Below are 19,536 nucleotides of genomic sequence, written 5' to 3' on the forward strand. Positions count from 1 at the left end.
TGTCATAGTTGCCCATTAAATCTTGGGCTGATATGTTTGATGCAAAGCCCTATGTGTATATATATGCAATGAACAAAAAAGAGAGGGAAAAAAGAAAAAAAGACACACAATTATAGTATTAAACCGTAATATTCTTGAATTACATTCATACTATTGATAATATCATAGTGTATATATTCCAATTATCACATCAAACCACATAAAAAATCTCGTGTTTCACTTATTATTTTACTTATCCTTTAAACACATTGTAACATACTAATCTAAGTATTTTTAAATCTAATTATTATTGACGTAATCAATTTTGTACAAAATTTTCAATTACGTTTATCAATTAACGACGAAAAATCATATCTACAATTAATAATTTCCGTAGTTTGGTCTTCAATTATAGATTAATCATATACGTATCAATTTTATTTATACAAAAATATCGTCCAAATTTCCATAGATATTGTGAGTTAAGGCGTAATAGGATTTTTGTGGGGGGAAAAGTAAATTCAAAGTTTCACTAGATTATTATCTTACTCTATAATTGAATTTAAATAATTGAGAGTTACGCATATATAAAAAAATATCCTATTTATAAAGATGTTAAAGTCTTTTTAAATGAGTGTTATCAAGTATATATCAAATCTAGGTGAGTCTCCTTCTTGATGGGATTGTTACGTGTTCATGAGTAGAAGGAATAGTTGCAATAGATTCCTCCTTTATTTCTTTACTTCTCTTTTATAAAAAGAGAGATTTGAATTGAATGTTTCCTATAAAAGTTTTTTCTTAACTTCCCTTTGCAAATGTTTCCAAAGTTATTTTTAATTTTTTTCTTTTGAGTTTAGATGGAGGAAAAATGTTCGAAGTCCCAATCTTCTATAGAAGGAGAAGAGTCAGTGTTTTAAAATTAGATTAAATTAGTCAATTTAATCAATTAAACTATTAATCAGTTTATAATCCAATTCACTTTATATACATATTGAATTAAAATAATTATTTAAAACTGATAAAACTAAGTTTATATAATACTATAAAATTTTATATTATTAAAATTTTAAAAATAGATTGTCAATTATTTAATTAACGTATTTAAAATTATGTTTTATATATTTTATATTTAAAATATTTGATAAATAATTGATATTATTTAAAAATACATAATAAGTTAACAGTGTGTTCATGCCGTGTATAAGATGTTGGATTGATCCTCACAGCTACTTTTCACATTTATTGGTAGGTGGTTCATTATTGCCTATTGTTGTATTTTCCTTTGGCCAAAAGATTTATTTCCACCCAAGGTACTGGGAAAACTCAAATTTCTTATTTTCTAATTTTTAAAACTTAAAAATTTCTGTTAAAAATCTCAATTATGATTGAAATAAAATTGTCATTAAAATTTAAAAAAAAAGTAAAGTTTTATCATATTTTTCTCTCATAATTTAAAATTTTTGTTATTTTCCCCATCCAAAATTTAGAAAATGATAATTTTTTCCTAGAGTTTTGTTCTCTTCTTTTAGATGACAATCTATTGTCTTCGACAGTTAACTATCCTCTCTCTGCCTTTATCTCTCTTCTCGATCTCCCTCCCTTTGCTCTTCAATGACAAATTGATGAAAACTGTATGAAAATCCAGATAATTTTTGTCTAAATGACGATGTTTAGACAAATAATTTAGATACATCGTTGTCTAGATGAAAAGATCTCTTTATCTAGACGAAAACGGTTTAGATTTCTAGATAATTTTTGCCAATCCATCATCGGAGAGCAAAGAGAGAGAGATCTAGAGGGGAGATAAGGCCGAAGGGAGGACGAACAATAATTGGAGATAGCTGATCATTACCGAAAAGAAGAGAAACAAACTTTAAGAAGAAAATTGTCACTTTTCAAATTTTAAGTAGAGATGAATTATAATATTTTTAAATTAAAAAATAAATATGATAAACATTCATTTTTTTAATAAATAATAATTTTATTTTAAATTTTAATTAAGATTTTCAATAAAAATTATTTTATTGATAAATGTTTAAATTTTAAAAATTTAGAAACTACAAATTTACAAGAAAATGAGTTGTTTGACTTTTTCCTCTTGTGTTGTTTTTCATGGTGACTTCCCATACGTGTACGGTGTACCATTATTCCTCCACGAATTTTCAGTCATGGACTGTTCCAACCGTATTGGTTTATCTATAAAATTAAACAGCTGAGGGTGCAAGATGAAAATAAGTGGAACTTAGAGACTTCTGCAGAAAACAAAATAATCACCCAACGACCGTTCGACATTTTTAAGATTCTAACACGTTGGGCCCGCGTGAACTGGCCATTGATTCAAAGCTGAATGGAATGGAAGAAAACAGGACACAAGTATAACTTTAATTAACTATAATCCCCATAATTACTTTAATTAATTACTCATCTGGAATTCATCATTGCAAGTAACAAAACATGCTGACTGATGAGTTGATTTGACGGCAACGATAGGGAACGTGGTTACGTATGAAAACGCGGAGCACAGGATCAGCTGCGATAAATCTGATCATTATGATCAAATTTTGGATTATTTTTGCATTGAAAAATCATCAGAAAGAGACTGGGGATGTCGCCAACAAAAGCGATGATACATCGAAATATATCATTAAAACAATAATTGTTCAAAAGACAAAATAAATTTTTAAAATATAAATATAATGATGAAATCTTATATTTAAAAAATTAATTTTTATATCTAAAAAATATAAGATTATAAAAAAATCATTAATTTTTAAAATAAAGATGAAAAATAAATAATTTTTTTCTTTAAAAAATAATTTTATTAAATTAATAAAATTTTAAAATTTTAAAATTTAATCAACTAAAAATTTAGAAATGCTCTAAGTCTTGGGTGGGAGTGGGTCTCTTGGCCAGCAGAACAAGCATAACTTTAATTAATTATTCTTTTGGAATTAATTATTTCGAGTACTAAACATGTTGACCGATGGGTTGATTTGACGGCAACGAAGGGAATGTGGTTATCTATGAAAACGTGGTGCACAAGACCTAGAAATTATGAAAATTTAGAAATTAATTATGACGTATGCGATGACATAGGGGATGATGTGACAGTGTGACATATGGCAATTTAATTTAAGTAAGAGATGGAGGACGGTTTGTGATTCACGGGAGTCTTCTGTTGGATCGACGCACGTGCCTATTAACCATATTTTATTATTGTTAAATATCTAAATCATTGTTCCTTAACTCGAGCTGCAATAATCACATGCTTGTCGAGCGATAATACATGAAAATACTTCAAATTAAATAAATAAAAATTTACACTTGGGGAAAAAAATAGAATAATATCATATATAAAAATAAATAATTATATTATTTAATTATAATAAATTGTTATTTTAAATTATTTGTCCCATGCATCTCATCAATATTTTTTATATTTATATGTGTGGATTGTCTTTCGCTACTTTAATATTGTTGTCTTTTAATTGACAACCAACTCGTATTGATGTATCATTGATACATATATTGCGTACATGCAATAAGAGCTAAGCGAGTGCATCGTGTAAGAGCTCGCCTATGTTTACATGTTGACGGAGCATGCTTCATCGGATGACTTCTATTTTTTGTCCAACTAGATAAAGAAAAAGTAAAAAGGATTTACCAACATGCGGAATAACATAGACATTAGGCACAAAAAAAAAAAATTAATTAAAATAATCAATAGGTTTAATCGTTTACGTTTTCCATTATCTTTTATCTTATTCTAATCATACAAACTCTTTTTTTATTAACCGTCATAAAAAAAAATTGACTGACTAATACCTTTTTTAACTTACTACTACCAGACTTTGACTGCATAACCTTCTTCTTCAAGCGGCGTTGCTTTTCCAACAATCTAAAAAATCACCAGAAGATCTCACAATCATGAGTGGGTTGATGGCAAACATCCACCAACTAGAGATATGCAAAATTAAAGGAAAATTTTACACAAACAATTAGATAATTAAAGTGGTTTAACTTATCAAGCACAAACTTACGTTATTGTTATATTATTAACTTTTTTTTGAAGAAATTTGGTAAAATAATTATACGAGAATACAAATTATTGTCTCGTTACCTTTAGGCAATTCTACTATTTATAAAATATGAAAAAATAACTATTGAATAGTTACATAACAAGAGAAAAAATTATTAATTGTGTTTATCTCCTAAAAATAGGATAAAAAGATGAAATATTATTAATTAAATTACGAAAATGGTTGAAATTGTTAAAACGCACTCTCCCCACTTTCTTGGATAACGAAATTTCTACCTATTTTGAGTCAATTCTCGTATTAATAGTATGTCTTGTTGTCACATACCCCTTAGATGATTAATTACTCATGATGTAATGATTAAATATTTTTACGATGTAATTCTTATGAATTTTTGACGGGGGGGAAGTCTAATCTTTCAACAAATCGTAAAAAAAAAATTTTAAAATTTAATACACTTATGAAATGTTGTTCATTTAGAATGTTTGAAATATATTATAAATCATAATTGACACGTATTTCTCAACAAATATTTCAACCTTCTAAAAGATTTGTTCTCTTTGTCATTCCAAAAATGTTATAATATATATGATATTATTAATAATTTTACTTGCACATAAAAAGAAGTGCAAAAGACTATTTTCTACTTAAACTATGTTAAATTTTTAAAGTTTCTCTCGTTAATTTTAAAAATATTATTTACCAGCCCATGACCGATTAAATTTAACGAAACTTTAACACTTAAAAATTTAATTCATTTTTCCCCTAAAAGTTTAAAAATTAACATTTTATTCCCTAAGCCAAATTTGGAAAGATCACATTTTCCCTTAGGGTTTTGAAACTAAACCCTAGGGGGGAAAATGTAATTTTTTTAAACTTGGCTTAGGAAATAAAATATTAGTTTTTTAAATTTAGAGGAGAAAATAAAATCATATTTAAGTTTATTTTTAATATTAAATATAAAATAACGATTTTATCCTTAAAATTAACAGATTTAAACAATCATAGGTAAGTAAATAAGATTTTTCAAATTAACGAAGAAAATTTTGAGTATTCAACATAGTTTGGGTGGGAAATAGTCCTTTGGCCTAAAAAGAATGTGCAAAATATTGTAAAATATAATTATAAAAACGTCACAGTTGGTAGTGTTGAACATGTTATTTAACTGATATAAATAAATGGTATATGATCTGCATGAGCTGTAAGTATTAATTTATTCATGTATTAGTCAAAAGGATAGTTTGAATAAAAAAGTTAGTTAATTTTATATACTATACATTTTACAACTGGCCAAAGGACTTATTCCCCTCTTAGCTTTGATGACATACCAAAATTTCATCCGACAATTTTACAAAATTTAAATATTTATTTATGAATTAATTTATATTAAAATTTTTTATTAAGATTAAATGTAAAATAATTATCTATTAAAATTATTTAAAAAATAAAAAATTTATTATATTTTTATTTCTAAATTTAAAAATCTAACAATTTCTCCTTATTTAGAATTTAAAACGTGACTATTTATATTTTAGGTTTTTTTTCTCTTCTCTTTAGCAACTATTTACCTTCTTCCCTCTTGCCTTCTCTCTTTCTCCCACTCAATATTGCCTCTGTGTTAGGCCAATTTCTTCTTAAACCAAGACTGTTCATCTTTGTCAAAAGTCTCCAATGAAGATGGTTAGAGATGGAAGGAAAAGTGACCGAGAGGGAGAGAGAAGATGGGAGAGAAATGACCAACAGTTAGAAACAATAAATCATTATCAGAGAAAAAAGAAAAAAACTTGAAGAGAAAATTATCATTTTTCAAACTTTAGATAGAGAAAAACTGATAAATTTAAGAGAAAATGTGATAAAATTTTAATTTTTTAAATATTTTTAATAAATAACAATTTTATCTTTAATCATAACTAAATTTTTTTATAAAACTAATTTATAAATAAATATTTAAAATTTTTAAAATTAATTATAAAAATTTGGAATTATATCAAACCTAGGGTGGGAACAGGTCTTCTGACCTTTACAAATTAACAACTTTCAATATTGTATTTTCTGACCAACATGTCACTTTAAATCCTTTGTTCAATGAGCTATACTCATACATCATTCTCTTAACATGATAGAATCTTTTGACTTTTTGTGGAGATGATGAGTTTCCAGATAAGGGGGTGATTAGAATTTTCTCCTTTTGGTTATCAAAGGATTCTGGAAAAGTCACAAATGCCTTGACAGAATTTGAAACTTATTTTAACAAAAAGACATTAATACCCTTTGTCTCTCCCCTTTTTAAAATTAAATTATTAATTAAACAAAAAGGTATTATAATTTTTATATAAAATAGTTAATATAATTAAATACATAAAATAAATATATAAAAATAATATATTATAATATAATTAGATAATTTTAAATTAAATATAATATTATATTTAATTATATAATAATATATTATTTATATATCTATTTTATATATTTAAAATATACGTGTATAATAGTTCTCAAATAACAAATATTTTTGGGTTTTTTTTGGTTAATTTCCTCTAATTTCAGGGGAAATTAAGGAGCTTTATCCGAAGAAAGAGCTTTAATGATAAAGTTTCCTTTCTGTTTAAGATTCCCTTGGTCACTTTCTACCTTCCTTCGTATCTCCGTTTAAACCCCCGCCTTCTAAAGAAGCTTCCCAATTCCCAACGTTCTCAATTCCAAAACCATCAAACTGAAAGCCCCCCAACCGCGTAAAATTTTTTTTACATAAAAGTCCGAAAAGTCAAGTCACCGTCCGAGCCCCACACCGCGTTCACATTGGCACACGCGCTTCCTTGTACGCGCACCTCTTCTCTGTTTCACCTGCTATATAAACAATCTTTCTTATCGTTGCTTCTCCAATTTGAACTCAATTGCGTTCTCATTTCTTCTTTCAACCATTTGTCGTCCTCTCGGAGCAAAGTAAACCAGTAGACTTAGTCTTTCATGGAAACTACGCCTTTCCCATTTCTTAATCAAGAGGAGTTTTCCCATTTCTTAAGTCTCCTCTCTGAAATGGATAATGGGAACACCAATTTAAAGAAGCGGAGAAGAAAGGAAGAGGAAGAGTTTAACAAGAGTGCTTGGAGTGATATTCTTACTTCGTTAATTATGTTAGACGAAGAGGAGAAACAAGAACAAGAGCAGTGGTCTTCCCAATCTCAGCAAGATAGAGCTCTCTTTGAAGACAATCAAAAGCGAAGCAACCAAGCTATGAATGATTATTTAACTGAATTTCAGCAGCAATTGGACGAGGTAGATGCAGTGGATCAGTTGAGGACTAAACGGTGTCGTCGTGTGGCTGCCGTGGTGGCTACTACTGCTTCTGCTGCAGCAGCATCTGAAAACGCCGCCGCTGTTGCGGATAATTCGAACCAGAGCAATTCGGCTGGGCCGAGTCACAGGCGGTTGTGGGTGAAAGACCGATCCAAGGACTGGTGGGACGAGCGAAATCACCAGGATTTTCCTGACGAACAGTTTAAGCGTGATTTTCGGATGAGTAAGGCCACCTTTAACTTGATTTGCGAGGAGCTGGAATCTGCGGTTATGAAGAAGAACACTATGCTTCGTGACGCTATTCCGGTTCGCCAACGGGTGGCGGTCTGTATTTGGCGGCTGGCCACTGGTGAACCGCTCCGGGTTGTCTCGAAACGGTTCGGATTAGGGATTTCAACTTGTCACAAGCTGGTGTTGGAGGTTTGCTCGGCCATTAAAACCGTCTTGATGCAGAAGTATTTACAATGGCCCGATGAACAGAAAATGAAACAAATTAAAGAGGAGTTCGAGTCCATTTCTGGGATTCCAAATGTTGGTGGATCAATGTACACAACCCATGTGCCAATCATCGCCCCCAAGGCCAGTGTTGCAGCTTATTTTAACAAAAGACACACAGAGAGGAACCAGAAAACTTCTTACTCCATTACAGTTCAAGGAGTCGTCGATCCAAGAGGCGTTTTCACTGATGTTTGCATTGGGTACCCAGGTTCAATGCCAGATGATCAAGTTCTTGAGAGGTCCGCTTTGTCTCAACGGGCCAACCGCGGGCTTTTAAGAGATGTTTGGATCGTGGGAAACTCTGGGTATCCACTAATGGACTGGGTTCTAGTGCCTTACACACAGAAGAATTTAACATGGACACAACATGAATTCAACGAGAAAATCGGGGAGGTTCAGAGAATAGCTAAGGATTCTTTCGCAAGAATGAAAGGCAGATGGGCTTGTTTACAAAAGAGGACCGAAGTGAAACTACAAGACTTGCCCGTGGTTCTTGGAGCCTGCTGTGTTTTGCATAATATATGTGAATTGAGAAACGAAGAGATGGACCCTGAGCTCAAATTTGACCTCTTCGACGATGAGATGATTCCTGAAAATATCCTGAGGTCTCAATCTGCCGCACAGGCTAGAGATTACATCGCTCATAATCTTCTTCACCATGGGCGCGCTGGGTCTTCCTTTCTACGTTAATCTTCTGTTTTTGCAAATTTGTTATTCTTTTTGGAGTATAGGTTGTTAGTTACTTAATTTACACACTTATTCTGTTGTATTATTGTCATTAGATTTTTTGGTGGGTTCACTTCTATGTATAAGATTTGTTTACCCTCTTGACTAATAAAATGATTGTATACTTATATTTGATCCCCAATTACTCTTCTAAACAATTTTATTTTTGTGCAACTAAATCAGAGTTGTTGAATATCTTGACTTTAGCCAAGTAAACGGACTTACTTTTCAATTCTTTGACTTCAACGACCCTGTAACCAAAATTGGATTGTCAGTCTGTATATGAAAGGGAGACCAATTTCAAATTGGATTACTTTGGGCTGATGTCAGTAATGACGTTAAGTTCACACTGAAACTTCCGTATAAGTATAACACACAAGTTGTTCCTTTACTGGACTGGCTCAATTAATAGGTTCCACGTGGATCTATTTGTGACGCACTGCCAGGCAAACAGCTTGGTAGGACCCATGCCAATATGTTCCCTCCACGTGTCTTTGAGAAATAGGATGTTGAATGCAGCACAGCAGCAGCTGACATTTTTTGACCTTTTGCGGCGTTGTCACTTGTCACTATCGCTAAAATTCTCAAATTAAAGAAGCCAGGCAGAGAGAGGAGAAGAAAGAAGGGCATGGAAAATCATAAGAAGAAGGAGGAGGAGGCCCCAGTGACAGTAATGATCTGTTTAATGATTTTGTTGGTGTCAGATTAATATAAAATTATTGAATTATCCGATTCAATCATTATATGACCCAATTTGAAGGCTTATTTATTTGACATCAATAGTTTGAGTCCATAGAAAGGGTCCGGCCAAGCAGCATATCGAGAACCAAACCACTACATGGCTCAGAAGAAGCACTTCATGAACACAGAGACAGGTTTCTTTCCTTATGTATTGCATTTCGAAATTTCTCAATTGGATGCCCTATTAATTCCGCAAATTTTGACATTCCGCTATATATTTGATCGGCTGAAGAGTAATCATTCATTATTGCTTGTTCTGTGAATTTGCAATTCTTTTATGCAGTGTTGATTTAAGCATTGTTATTATATTGCCTAAAGGGAATGGATTATGCGAGGGGAAAAATGGAATTATTAGAAGAATTCACTATTGATGTTGCTTTGATAATATATACGGTGCAGGGCAGTGAATTATTTTTAGCTGTTTGCATAGTCATAATTTGTTAATGCATATTTGATTTGGAAAGAAAATGTGAATCTCAAACATGGAGGGGAATGTATTGTTAAAGTTGCAGGTGGAAGCGCCTTTGGATGTTTGCCGGACTAATCTATTTTTGATTCTGGGCTAAGCTTAAGAAGCTTAACATCTCTTCTATGGTTGCTTTGGGGATGTGGGATTTGTTAAGGGTGTCACAATCAACCCTTTACGAAAATGGCTTTGATACTAGTTGTAATATATCCAGAAGAATCTATTGTCAAGATATTATCTATTTTGAATATATAATTCATTATGTTTTTGCAAAACCCATTTGGATGTAAAATCCATCATATTTTTGTTTTTAGATTTTACAAACCAAAACGTATTTTGACAGTTTAAAAAACTTACAAGTTGTTTAACCAATTTTATCTACTTATTCTTAAGCGATGTGGATGTACAAGCGTACCTAATATTTCTCGTGTTTTGCTGATGTAGGATTCGCTTACAAGTGTCACAATCTTGGTGTGGTTTTTGGATTATAATATATTGTTAACAAGTCAACTTATATTTAGAAAGTGCCTTTGGATGTTTCTGTGCATTGGAAAAATCACTTTGAAATTTCCAGAGGAGGCATGAACCCTGAAGCAAAGGATCTGATGACTAGGTTGCTTTGTGATGTTGAGCATAGGCTTGGCACTATAGGGGCAAGTCAAATTGAAGTATTTTTCTTATTACTGCTATCATCATTAGTTGATAAATTTGCTATTCCCTTTAGTGATTTTTTTAACACCAAATATGATCTGGCTCTTCTTGGTTCAAAGATATTTTGTGGGACAAACTGGATGAAATGGAGGCAACAGACTGTCTAGATGGTCCTTCAGTAATTTACCATGCCCTTTTACTATTTTGTTTGAATTTCCGAACACGTGGTTGCATGTATACCACAGTTTGAACATGTTAGAGCTGAAAGGAATTTGCTTGCTGAATGTGGCAGTCACTGCATTGTGAAACTCTTCTGTTCCTTTCAAGATGCTGAGTACTTTTAATTGTGGAATTTCTGCACTGGTGGGGACATGAAGACTTTGCTGATGAGTGAGTAGACCTTGACTGAAACTGTGGCTAGAGATTTTACATTGCTGAAAGTGTGCTGGCCATAGAATCTATTCATAAGCACAACTACATTCACAGGTCTGTATTTTCCTGTGGTGACATGTTTTTCAAAAAACCTATGTGGGTACTGAGTTTCTTGAAGTGCAAAGTAATTACAACTTGGTCTACATCTTCCTGGTTTAGGTTCACAACCAGTGTCTGGTTATATTTTTTCAGAGATTTAAAACCTGACAAGCTGCTGTTGGACAAAAGTGGACATATGAAGCTCTCTGATTTTTGTCTTTGCAAGCTTCTTGACTGGACAAATTTGCCTGGTATAAATGAAAATGAAGCTTTGGATGATGAGGATTTGAATGAATCAATGGATGTTGATGGCTGCTTTCCAGAATCTGGTAGTGGGAGACATTGGAAAAGCCCTCTTGAACAATTACAGTATTGGTATGCACTGAATACCTTTTCTTGAGAACAGACATGGCACATATCCCTTCTGTTTTCATTGCAGATTACTTATGTTCAAGACAGACATGTTTGCTATCTGTATTTTGAAGGATTACATAAATAAAACTGAAGATAGTGATTTATAATGGATGGAAATTTAATTATGTGGCTACAATTGGAATTTGTTGAGGAGCTTTGTTTGCCCAAGGGTTGTTTCTCTGATGGGGCATGGAAATGCAAAGTGATTTTTGGAGGTTATGTTTCACTTCTCACAAATGATAGCATATATAAACATATAATGTGTGTATAGATCTCAAGGGTTAACTTGAGTGGTTGAGGAAAAAGACTCCCTTATAAACGGTAAGGTTTGAGTAGCATAATTTGTTATGTGAAAAACTTCGACTGATTAACTTGAAACCAAATAATGAGGTGTTACAAGAAACAAAACCCTGATGTACCCACTTAGTGCAGTAGTTATGAGTCCAATCATTATGTTCTGGGTTTACTTGTTTGACAAAGTTAGACAAAGCCTCGGTCATAAAATATATGTGTGTATGTGTATGTATGCGCTTCGAAGTTTTGGGTTTAGTTGCCTTCATTATCATTTTCCTGTCTCTTTTATCAACATTTATCCCTTAAGGTTCTGGATAACTGGACTGTGTATCTCTACACAGTGACTGAATTCTTACTGCAAAAGAAGTGCAACAATCTTAATTATTTTATTACATGATTAATCTAGTCATTAATGGTTTATTCCAATTACTTAGATTTAGAAAGTTCTGTGTTTTAAGTTTCTGTTTTCTGATTATTCTATTAACAGGCATTTTCCACAGTGGAACACCTGATTGTATTGCTCTGGAAATGTTTGCTGAGAAAAGGATGTAAAATGGAATGTGATTGGTCAGCTAATAAGCTGAATTATGCTTTCTACTAACTGATATATCAAGGATCATGCTGAAGGGTTTATGCTGTTCATGTTTTTCCATCACTTACTTGTTTTTTCAACTTTCCTTACTTAAGACCATCCTTTGAGGACCAGGGGATTTCAATCGGCATTCTCATGCGTAAAATCTTTTTCAATTGTCATTTAAGTTACTCTACTCTATTTTGTTTACTTTTTTATTCCATCGTTTAAGTGAATTTTTTACGATAAACACTCTCTTAGAGATCAAACTAATCATATCAAACATATTAAACTATTAATTCAGTGATCGATTCTATAATTATTGAATCAAATAAGTCAAAAGTCTTATCTTAATATGTCACTAAAAAAACTTAAACTTAAACCTAAACTTTTTACCGTAAAAGCCTACTCTTTTATCATTTAAGTTACATTTTGGATAGTCATTTGAGTGAATGTTATTTTGTTAAAATGGTTAATTTTCAACCAGAAAATCCAAAAAGCATTTTGTATTTATTTAAAATACTTTTAACTTTCCAAAAGGAAAGGATGGTGAATATCCCATAGGAACTAATTTGTCCCCTCTTAATGTTAACTCAAGTAAGTTGATATAGGCTCATTCTTATATATATTTTTCACCAAATAACGTCGATTATGATATGTAATCTTCATGCACAGTCATTCAAATGGTTGCATGCATCCTTATCATATTAAATCATATTTTGAAACACGTTATATCTTATATTCAAAATCATGCATGCTTGTATATGGTGGCTAATATAAACTTTATCCATTTATATATCTGGTGCATGAGCAAGCACCCTCAACGTGCGTAGCCATACATCTTCTCATATTAAAATGCCCTCACACCATATATACAAACGTGCACTCTTAATATGCATGATATTTCAACATACTTAAACAATACTTTATACATAAACATTAATCAAATATTAAAAATGATTGAATTACTCTTAAGATTAGAGGGGGTAATGGGTTGGCCGGATTAGCTTTGGTGTGACCCTCCAGATTAAGACTCGTATAATAACGAATTTTACAAATTATGTTGCCTTATAAAAAGTATGAGATTTACAGTCTGAACTATATAAATAGAAGATTGGATTAATTCATTAATTTTAATAAAAATATAAATTTTATATTATAATTATTAATTAATTTTTATTTTCTAATAATTATAACAGCAGTAATGAATGGGCTGTGCTAACTCACAGATTTTGTGTCTAAGATCAAGGCCCATCTAACTATTACAATAGCAAATCGGATCGGTTTTCTATGCTTTAACATGGATCATAGGTTAACCCGATTCATTTAACACCTCAACTTAGGATGTGTCTAGGAAAGGTTATCGTTGAACGAACTTTTGGCTGGGTGGCAAAAGTTGTTGCCTCGGAGTATTTTGGGCGTGGACAAAAAACACCTTTGTGACACTTGCCACGATGGTGACAGTGACACAGATTTATTTGGGCTCATGCCAAGGGTGTCAGTCAAAGATTAATTTTAATAATAAATAGGATAATTAAATAAAATGAACACAATTGAGGGACTTAATTTAATACTAAGATTAACCTTGTATCAACAAAAAAAAAAAAATTCTAATCACATCCTATAAATTTCGAAATTTCATATTTTCAATCACTTGCCGTATTGGGGTTATTAGATAATTATAAGTATGTATGGATAAATTAAAATTTTATCAAATAAAAATAATTTGATATTTTATCAAGTGGGGGTAAATTGATATTTGTTAATTTTTGTATTGAATTTTGTAAGAGTATATTTTGTATTTTTTAGTTATAATACTCAAACTAAAAATTTAAAAACTATATTTAAACAATCTTTAAATTAGAATATATCTATTTGCCCACCAAAATAAAACATATTCGAAACCCCACCTTGCAAATCAGATATACCGAATAAGGTATGTGCGATGAAAAATGACTAAATGCCCCCCTAAGTGTGCCCTACCCCCTGCTTACTTAAAAATCACCATAAACCCCCACCACACATAACCGATGTGGTTTGAAAAATAATAAATAAACCTTTTGTCTTCAACTCAAACCACCACTTATGATTCGTATGGTGATTGTGAATCACGTGTGGTGATTAGATCACCTTAAATATATTATTTTCAAATCTAATTTCATTACAAATAGATCGAATACCTATTCTAATACAAATTCATTAATAAATTTCATCAAAATCATAAATAATTCAAACTATTTTACACAAAAAAATCAATCAGAAAAATCGTAGTGAAAAACATTATAAATCTACACAAAATGCTTAAATCTCTACACAAATTTCATCAAAATCACAAAGAATTCAAACTATATGATAATGAATTATTTACTAATTTTTTCTTCTTCTTTTTTTTGTAAAAAATAAGCAAAATTGTTGAATCTTGAGTTGGGAGAACAGGGATGATCGGTAAGTATGAGCGTACAAGATGAGAATAGAAGATTCCAAAGTTTAAAGTATAACTGGACTGTGTATCTGTGCACAGTGAACGAATTCTTACTGCAAAAGAAGTGCAACAATTTTAATTTTTTGATGGCGGGGTTAGTTATTTGGACCCGAGGTTTACACTACTTGATATAGTTAGTTTGGTTCCAAAAATAACGATCCAATTCGGATAAGGTTTTTATTACCAAAAAGAAAAAAAAAACAATCTTAATTTTGTTATTACACGATTAATCTAGTTATTATTGTTCATTCCAATTACTTAGATTTAGAATGTTCTTTGTTCTAGGTTTCTGTATTCTGATCATTCTATTAACAGGCATTTTCCACGCGTTTGGAACGCCGGATTATATTGCCATGGAAATGTTGCTGAGAAGATGATGCAAAATGGAATGTGATTACTAATTGATATATCAAAGATCTTGTTGAAGGGTTTATGCTGTTCATGTTTTTTCATCACTTCTTTTTTTCAACTTTCCTTTCTTAAAAGACCATCCCTTCAGGACTAAAGGGGATTTAAATCCTTATTCTCAGGCTTAGAACCTTATTTTATTGTTACTTAAGTTATCCCACTTCATTTTGTTTACATTTTTGTTCCATCATTTGAGTAAATTTTTTTTTTTGTCAGATCGCTCTTTCAAGATCAAACCAATCATATCGAATATATTAAATTTTAGGTTTAGTGACTGATTCTATAACTACTGAATCAGATAAATCAAAAGTCTTATCTTAATATATCATTAAAGATATTTAAATCCAAACTCTTTACCTTGAAAGTTCAACTATTTACCATCCAAGCTATCTCTTGATGGCCACTTGAGTGAATTTTATTTTGTAAAAATGGTTAATTTTCAACCAAAAGATCCAAAAAGCATTTTGTATTTTATTTAATATACTTTTAATTTTCCCAAAGGAAAGGATGGTGAATATCTCATAGGAACTAATTTTCCCTCTCTTAATCTTAACTCAAATAGGCTGATATAGGCTCATTCCTATATATATATATTTTATCAAATAACTTTGGTTATGATATGTAATCTTTGTGCACACTCATTCAAGTGGTTGCATGCATCTTTATCATGTTCAATGATATTCTAAGACACGTTATATCTTATATTTAAAATCATGCATACTTGTATACAGTGATCGATATAAGCTTTATCTATTTATATATCAGGTGTATGAGTGAGCACCCTCAACATATGTAGCCATACATCTCAGATTAAAATGTTGTTACACCATATATACAAACATGCACTCTTAATATGTATAATCATTCAACATACTTAAATAATACTTTATACATAAACATTAATTAAATATTAAAAATGATTGAATTACCCGTAAGATTAGAGATGGTAATGGGTTAAAGTAGATCAACTCTGGTGCGACTCTCTAAGTCTAAGACTTGTATAATAATAGATCTTATGAGTTAGATTAACCCATGAAAAGTATGAGACTTATAATCTGACTCTATATATATATAGGTAGGGATGGCAACGGGGAGGGGCGGGGAGGGGATATCAATCCCCGTCCTCGTCCCCGTAGGGGACATCAATCTCTGTTCCCGGCTCGTCCCTCTTACGGGGATAACAAAGAATCCCTGTCCCCTTCCTGTGAAGGAAAGTCCCCTTCCCATCCCCTCCCCATCCCCTTCTCGTCCCCACGGGGAAAAATCTTCTCCCCATACCTGTAAATATAAATTTTAATTCCTTCCTATATTTTAATAAATAAAATAAATCATATTGTTCCAAAATATCACTTGTTACAAGAGCTACAAAATATTCATTGTTATTTTAGTTCAAATGCAAGTTATTAAGGTTATAGTTTTTAGTAAATATGTATGTGATTTAGGGTAATTTTGTAGTAACATTAAATTTAACACTTTTCATTCACTTCAATTGATTTTATTTAGTTTATAATTTGTCTTTTTTTTTGTAAAACCTAGTGGATTGGTTGACAAGTTTTGAAGTTGAAATAGAATTAGTTTGATGCATTTAGATTTTATAATAACGAGACTCTTGGGGTTTTTTTAATATATTAAATTAATAGTTTAGAAATTAATAAAAGTTGATAATTGATAATTCAAAAATTAGTAAAATTAAAGTTATAGTTTTAATAAATCATAATGTAAAAGTTTCTAGAACTTAATAGTTTAAAAATTATTATATTAATATATTAGATTTAGGGAGTGAGGTGGGGTGGGGCGGGGCGGGGCGGGGATATATGTATCCCTGTTCCCGACCCGTCCCCGATTACGGAGATTTTTTTCATCTTCATCCCTATCCTTTTCTCTTTTTTTATCAAAAAATCTTCTCTCTGTTAGGGTTGGAGTCCCTAAAATCGAGTCCAAATTGTCATCCCTATATATAGGGTTGGGTTAACTTTATTAATTTTAATAAAAAATAACTTTTTATATTATAATTATTAATTAGTTTATTTTTTTCATCTTTTTAATAATGATGACAACGGTAATATATAAGGTAAATTAATGTACTAGTTTTGTGTCTAAAATTAAGACCCGTCTAATTGTAACAATAACGAATCGGGTCATTTCTTTATGCTTTGACTTAGATTATGGGTCAACCCAACTCATTTAACACCTCTGTTTAAAGATGTATCTCGGAAAGTTTATTGTCCAAGAACTTTTGGCTGCGTGACAAAAGTTGTTGCCTCAAAGAGTATTTTGGGCGTGGAAACAAACCACCTTTGTGACACTTGCCACGATGGTGATAGTGACAGATATTTATTTGGGCAAGGGTGGCAGTCCAAGACTGGGGTTTCATTTCTTTTTTGTGAAAATCGTCTCATTAAATTATATAAAATGACCACAATTTAAGTACTAAATTTAATACTAAAATGAACCTTGTATTAACAAAAGAGTATTACCATCACATCCTATAAGTTTAGAAATTTCACATTTTCAATCTCTTACCATATTGGGTTGGGTTATTAGATATTATAACTATGTGGGGGTAAATTAAAATTTTATCAAACAAAACTAAATTGATATTTTATCAAGTGGGGGTAAATTGATAGTTGTTAATTTTTGTGTTAGAATTTCGTAAGAGTATATTTTGTACTTTTTAATTATAATACTTGCTCCATTCAACAAAACTTTGCTTCACTCCATTAAAGGAACTAAAAATTTAAAAATTATACTTAAACAAACTTTAAATTAGAATATATCTATTTGCCCACAAAAATAAAACATATTAGAAAACCCTAAGATATGTGTGATGAAAAATAACTAAATACCCCCCTAAGTGTGCCCTAACCCTTGCATACTTAAAAGTTACCATAAACCCCCACCACACATAACCCATGTGGTTTGAAAAATAATAAATAAACCTCTTGTTTTCAACTCAAACCACCATGTATGATTCGCATGGTGATTGCGAATCATATATAGTGATCAGATCACCTTAAATCTATCATTTTCAAACTTAATTTCATTACAAATAAATCGTATCTCTATTCTAATACAAATTCATTAATAAATTTCGTCAAAATTACAAATGATTCAAACTATTTTATACAAAAAAATCAGCCAAAAAAATCGTAACGAAAAACATTATAAATCTTAGAAAATGCTTAAATCTCTACACAAATTTCATCAAAATCACAAAGGATTCAAACTGTATGATAATGAATTATTTGCTAAAATTTTTTTCTCTTTTTTTTTTTTGTAAAAAAAGGAGCAAAATCGCCGAATCTTAAGTTCAAAGAATAGGGATGTTCAATGAGTATAGCTACACAAGATGAGAACATAAGATTTCAAAATTAGAAATCCATTTAATGCTTGTTATACATGTGCATTTTTATCAAAGTCTAAAGTATTGGTCATACAAGTTTAACACACAAAAAAAAAGGTTAATTATATTTAGATTAAGTTAATTCTTGTTAATCTAATTAATTTATCTAAAAAAATATGGTAAGTGATGCTAAATATAATTAATTAATTTTCTTTTTATCAATTTCAATTATGCATTATTTATTAAATATTTTTTTATGGATCTTCTAAAGTAATAAAAAGAAATTAAAAGATGTTTAAAAATAAAAAATATTTTAGTTATGTTTTAAAAATAATTTGTTTTTTTTTTCTATTACTTTTATGAAACAACTTTTATGTGTCTCATTAATAATGGTAAAATAAAATAAAATAGAGTAATTAATATTTTTTGACCCAAAGTTTGATGCAAAAATCCTTTTCCACCCATAATTGATATCAATAACATTTTTTCACCCAAATTACAACTCTTTTAACAGAAAAAGTATTGTAGAATATACCATTATCCTAATATTCTTTTAACTTGACCTTTCCTTATGACATCATTGACTCACCTCATTTTTTATTATTTATTATGTATTTTGTTTAATTGAAAATAGCAATTTTGGTAGATTTTTTTAAGGCAAATTTAAAATTAATATATTATCTCAATTCTGAATTTAATTATGATTCTAGAAAATATATATATATATATATATATATATATATATATATATATATATATATATATATATATATATATATATATATATATATACACACACACATACATATATATATATATATGTATATATAATGTTTATAAAAATTGTTAACAAAAATATTTGAAATCTATCAAATAATAGTTTCAGCTAAACAACAATTTTCGCAAGTCTATGCAACAATGATTTCAGTTTTACAAATCAACATTTTTATTATTAAACACTCAATATACACAAAATCAAGATAACCCGATCGACTTCCCTAATAATAAAAAGAAGATGAAAATGGTTGAAAAAGATATATTTAAGATCAACAATTTTAGATGTAATAGTAGCTATCGGAAATGGCGACCAGAATCTGACAACGAGGCTAGTAGGTGGATCTAGCTTTTAGCAAATGTGAGAAAAGAGGATAGGAG

At 30.4% G+C, this 19,536-nt stretch overlaps 1 protein-coding gene and 1 long non-coding RNA gene across 2 annotated transcripts; both read left to right on the forward strand.

The window, feature by feature from the left end:
* The first annotated feature begins 6,897 nt into the window (after positions 1-6,897).
* LOC123200727 (protein ALP1-like) lies at positions 6,898-8,682 on the forward strand. Its single transcript, XM_044616078.1, has one exon. It carries the CDS (start codon positions 6,987-6,989, stop codon positions 8,502-8,504), a length of 1,518 nt encoding a protein of 505 aa, XP_044472013.1. The 5' UTR covers positions 6,898-6,986; the 3' UTR covers positions 8,505-8,682.
* Positions 8,683-10,639: 1,957 nt separating this feature from the next.
* LOC123200728 lies at positions 10,640-11,419 on the forward strand. The gene is made up of 2 exons (XR_006498670.1): positions 10,640-10,884; positions 11,023-11,419. It is a non-coding gene; the product is annotated as an uncharacterized LOC123200728 (long non-coding RNA).
* The last annotated feature ends 8,117 nt before the right edge of the window (positions 11,420-19,536 follow it).

This window comes from Mangifera indica, chromosome 17 (assembly GCF_011075055.1).
Source record: "Mangifera indica cultivar Alphonso chromosome 17, CATAS_Mindica_2.1, whole genome shotgun sequence".
In the NCBI taxonomy this organism is placed as follows: Eukaryota; Viridiplantae; Streptophyta; class Magnoliopsida; order Sapindales; family Anacardiaceae; genus Mangifera; species Mangifera indica.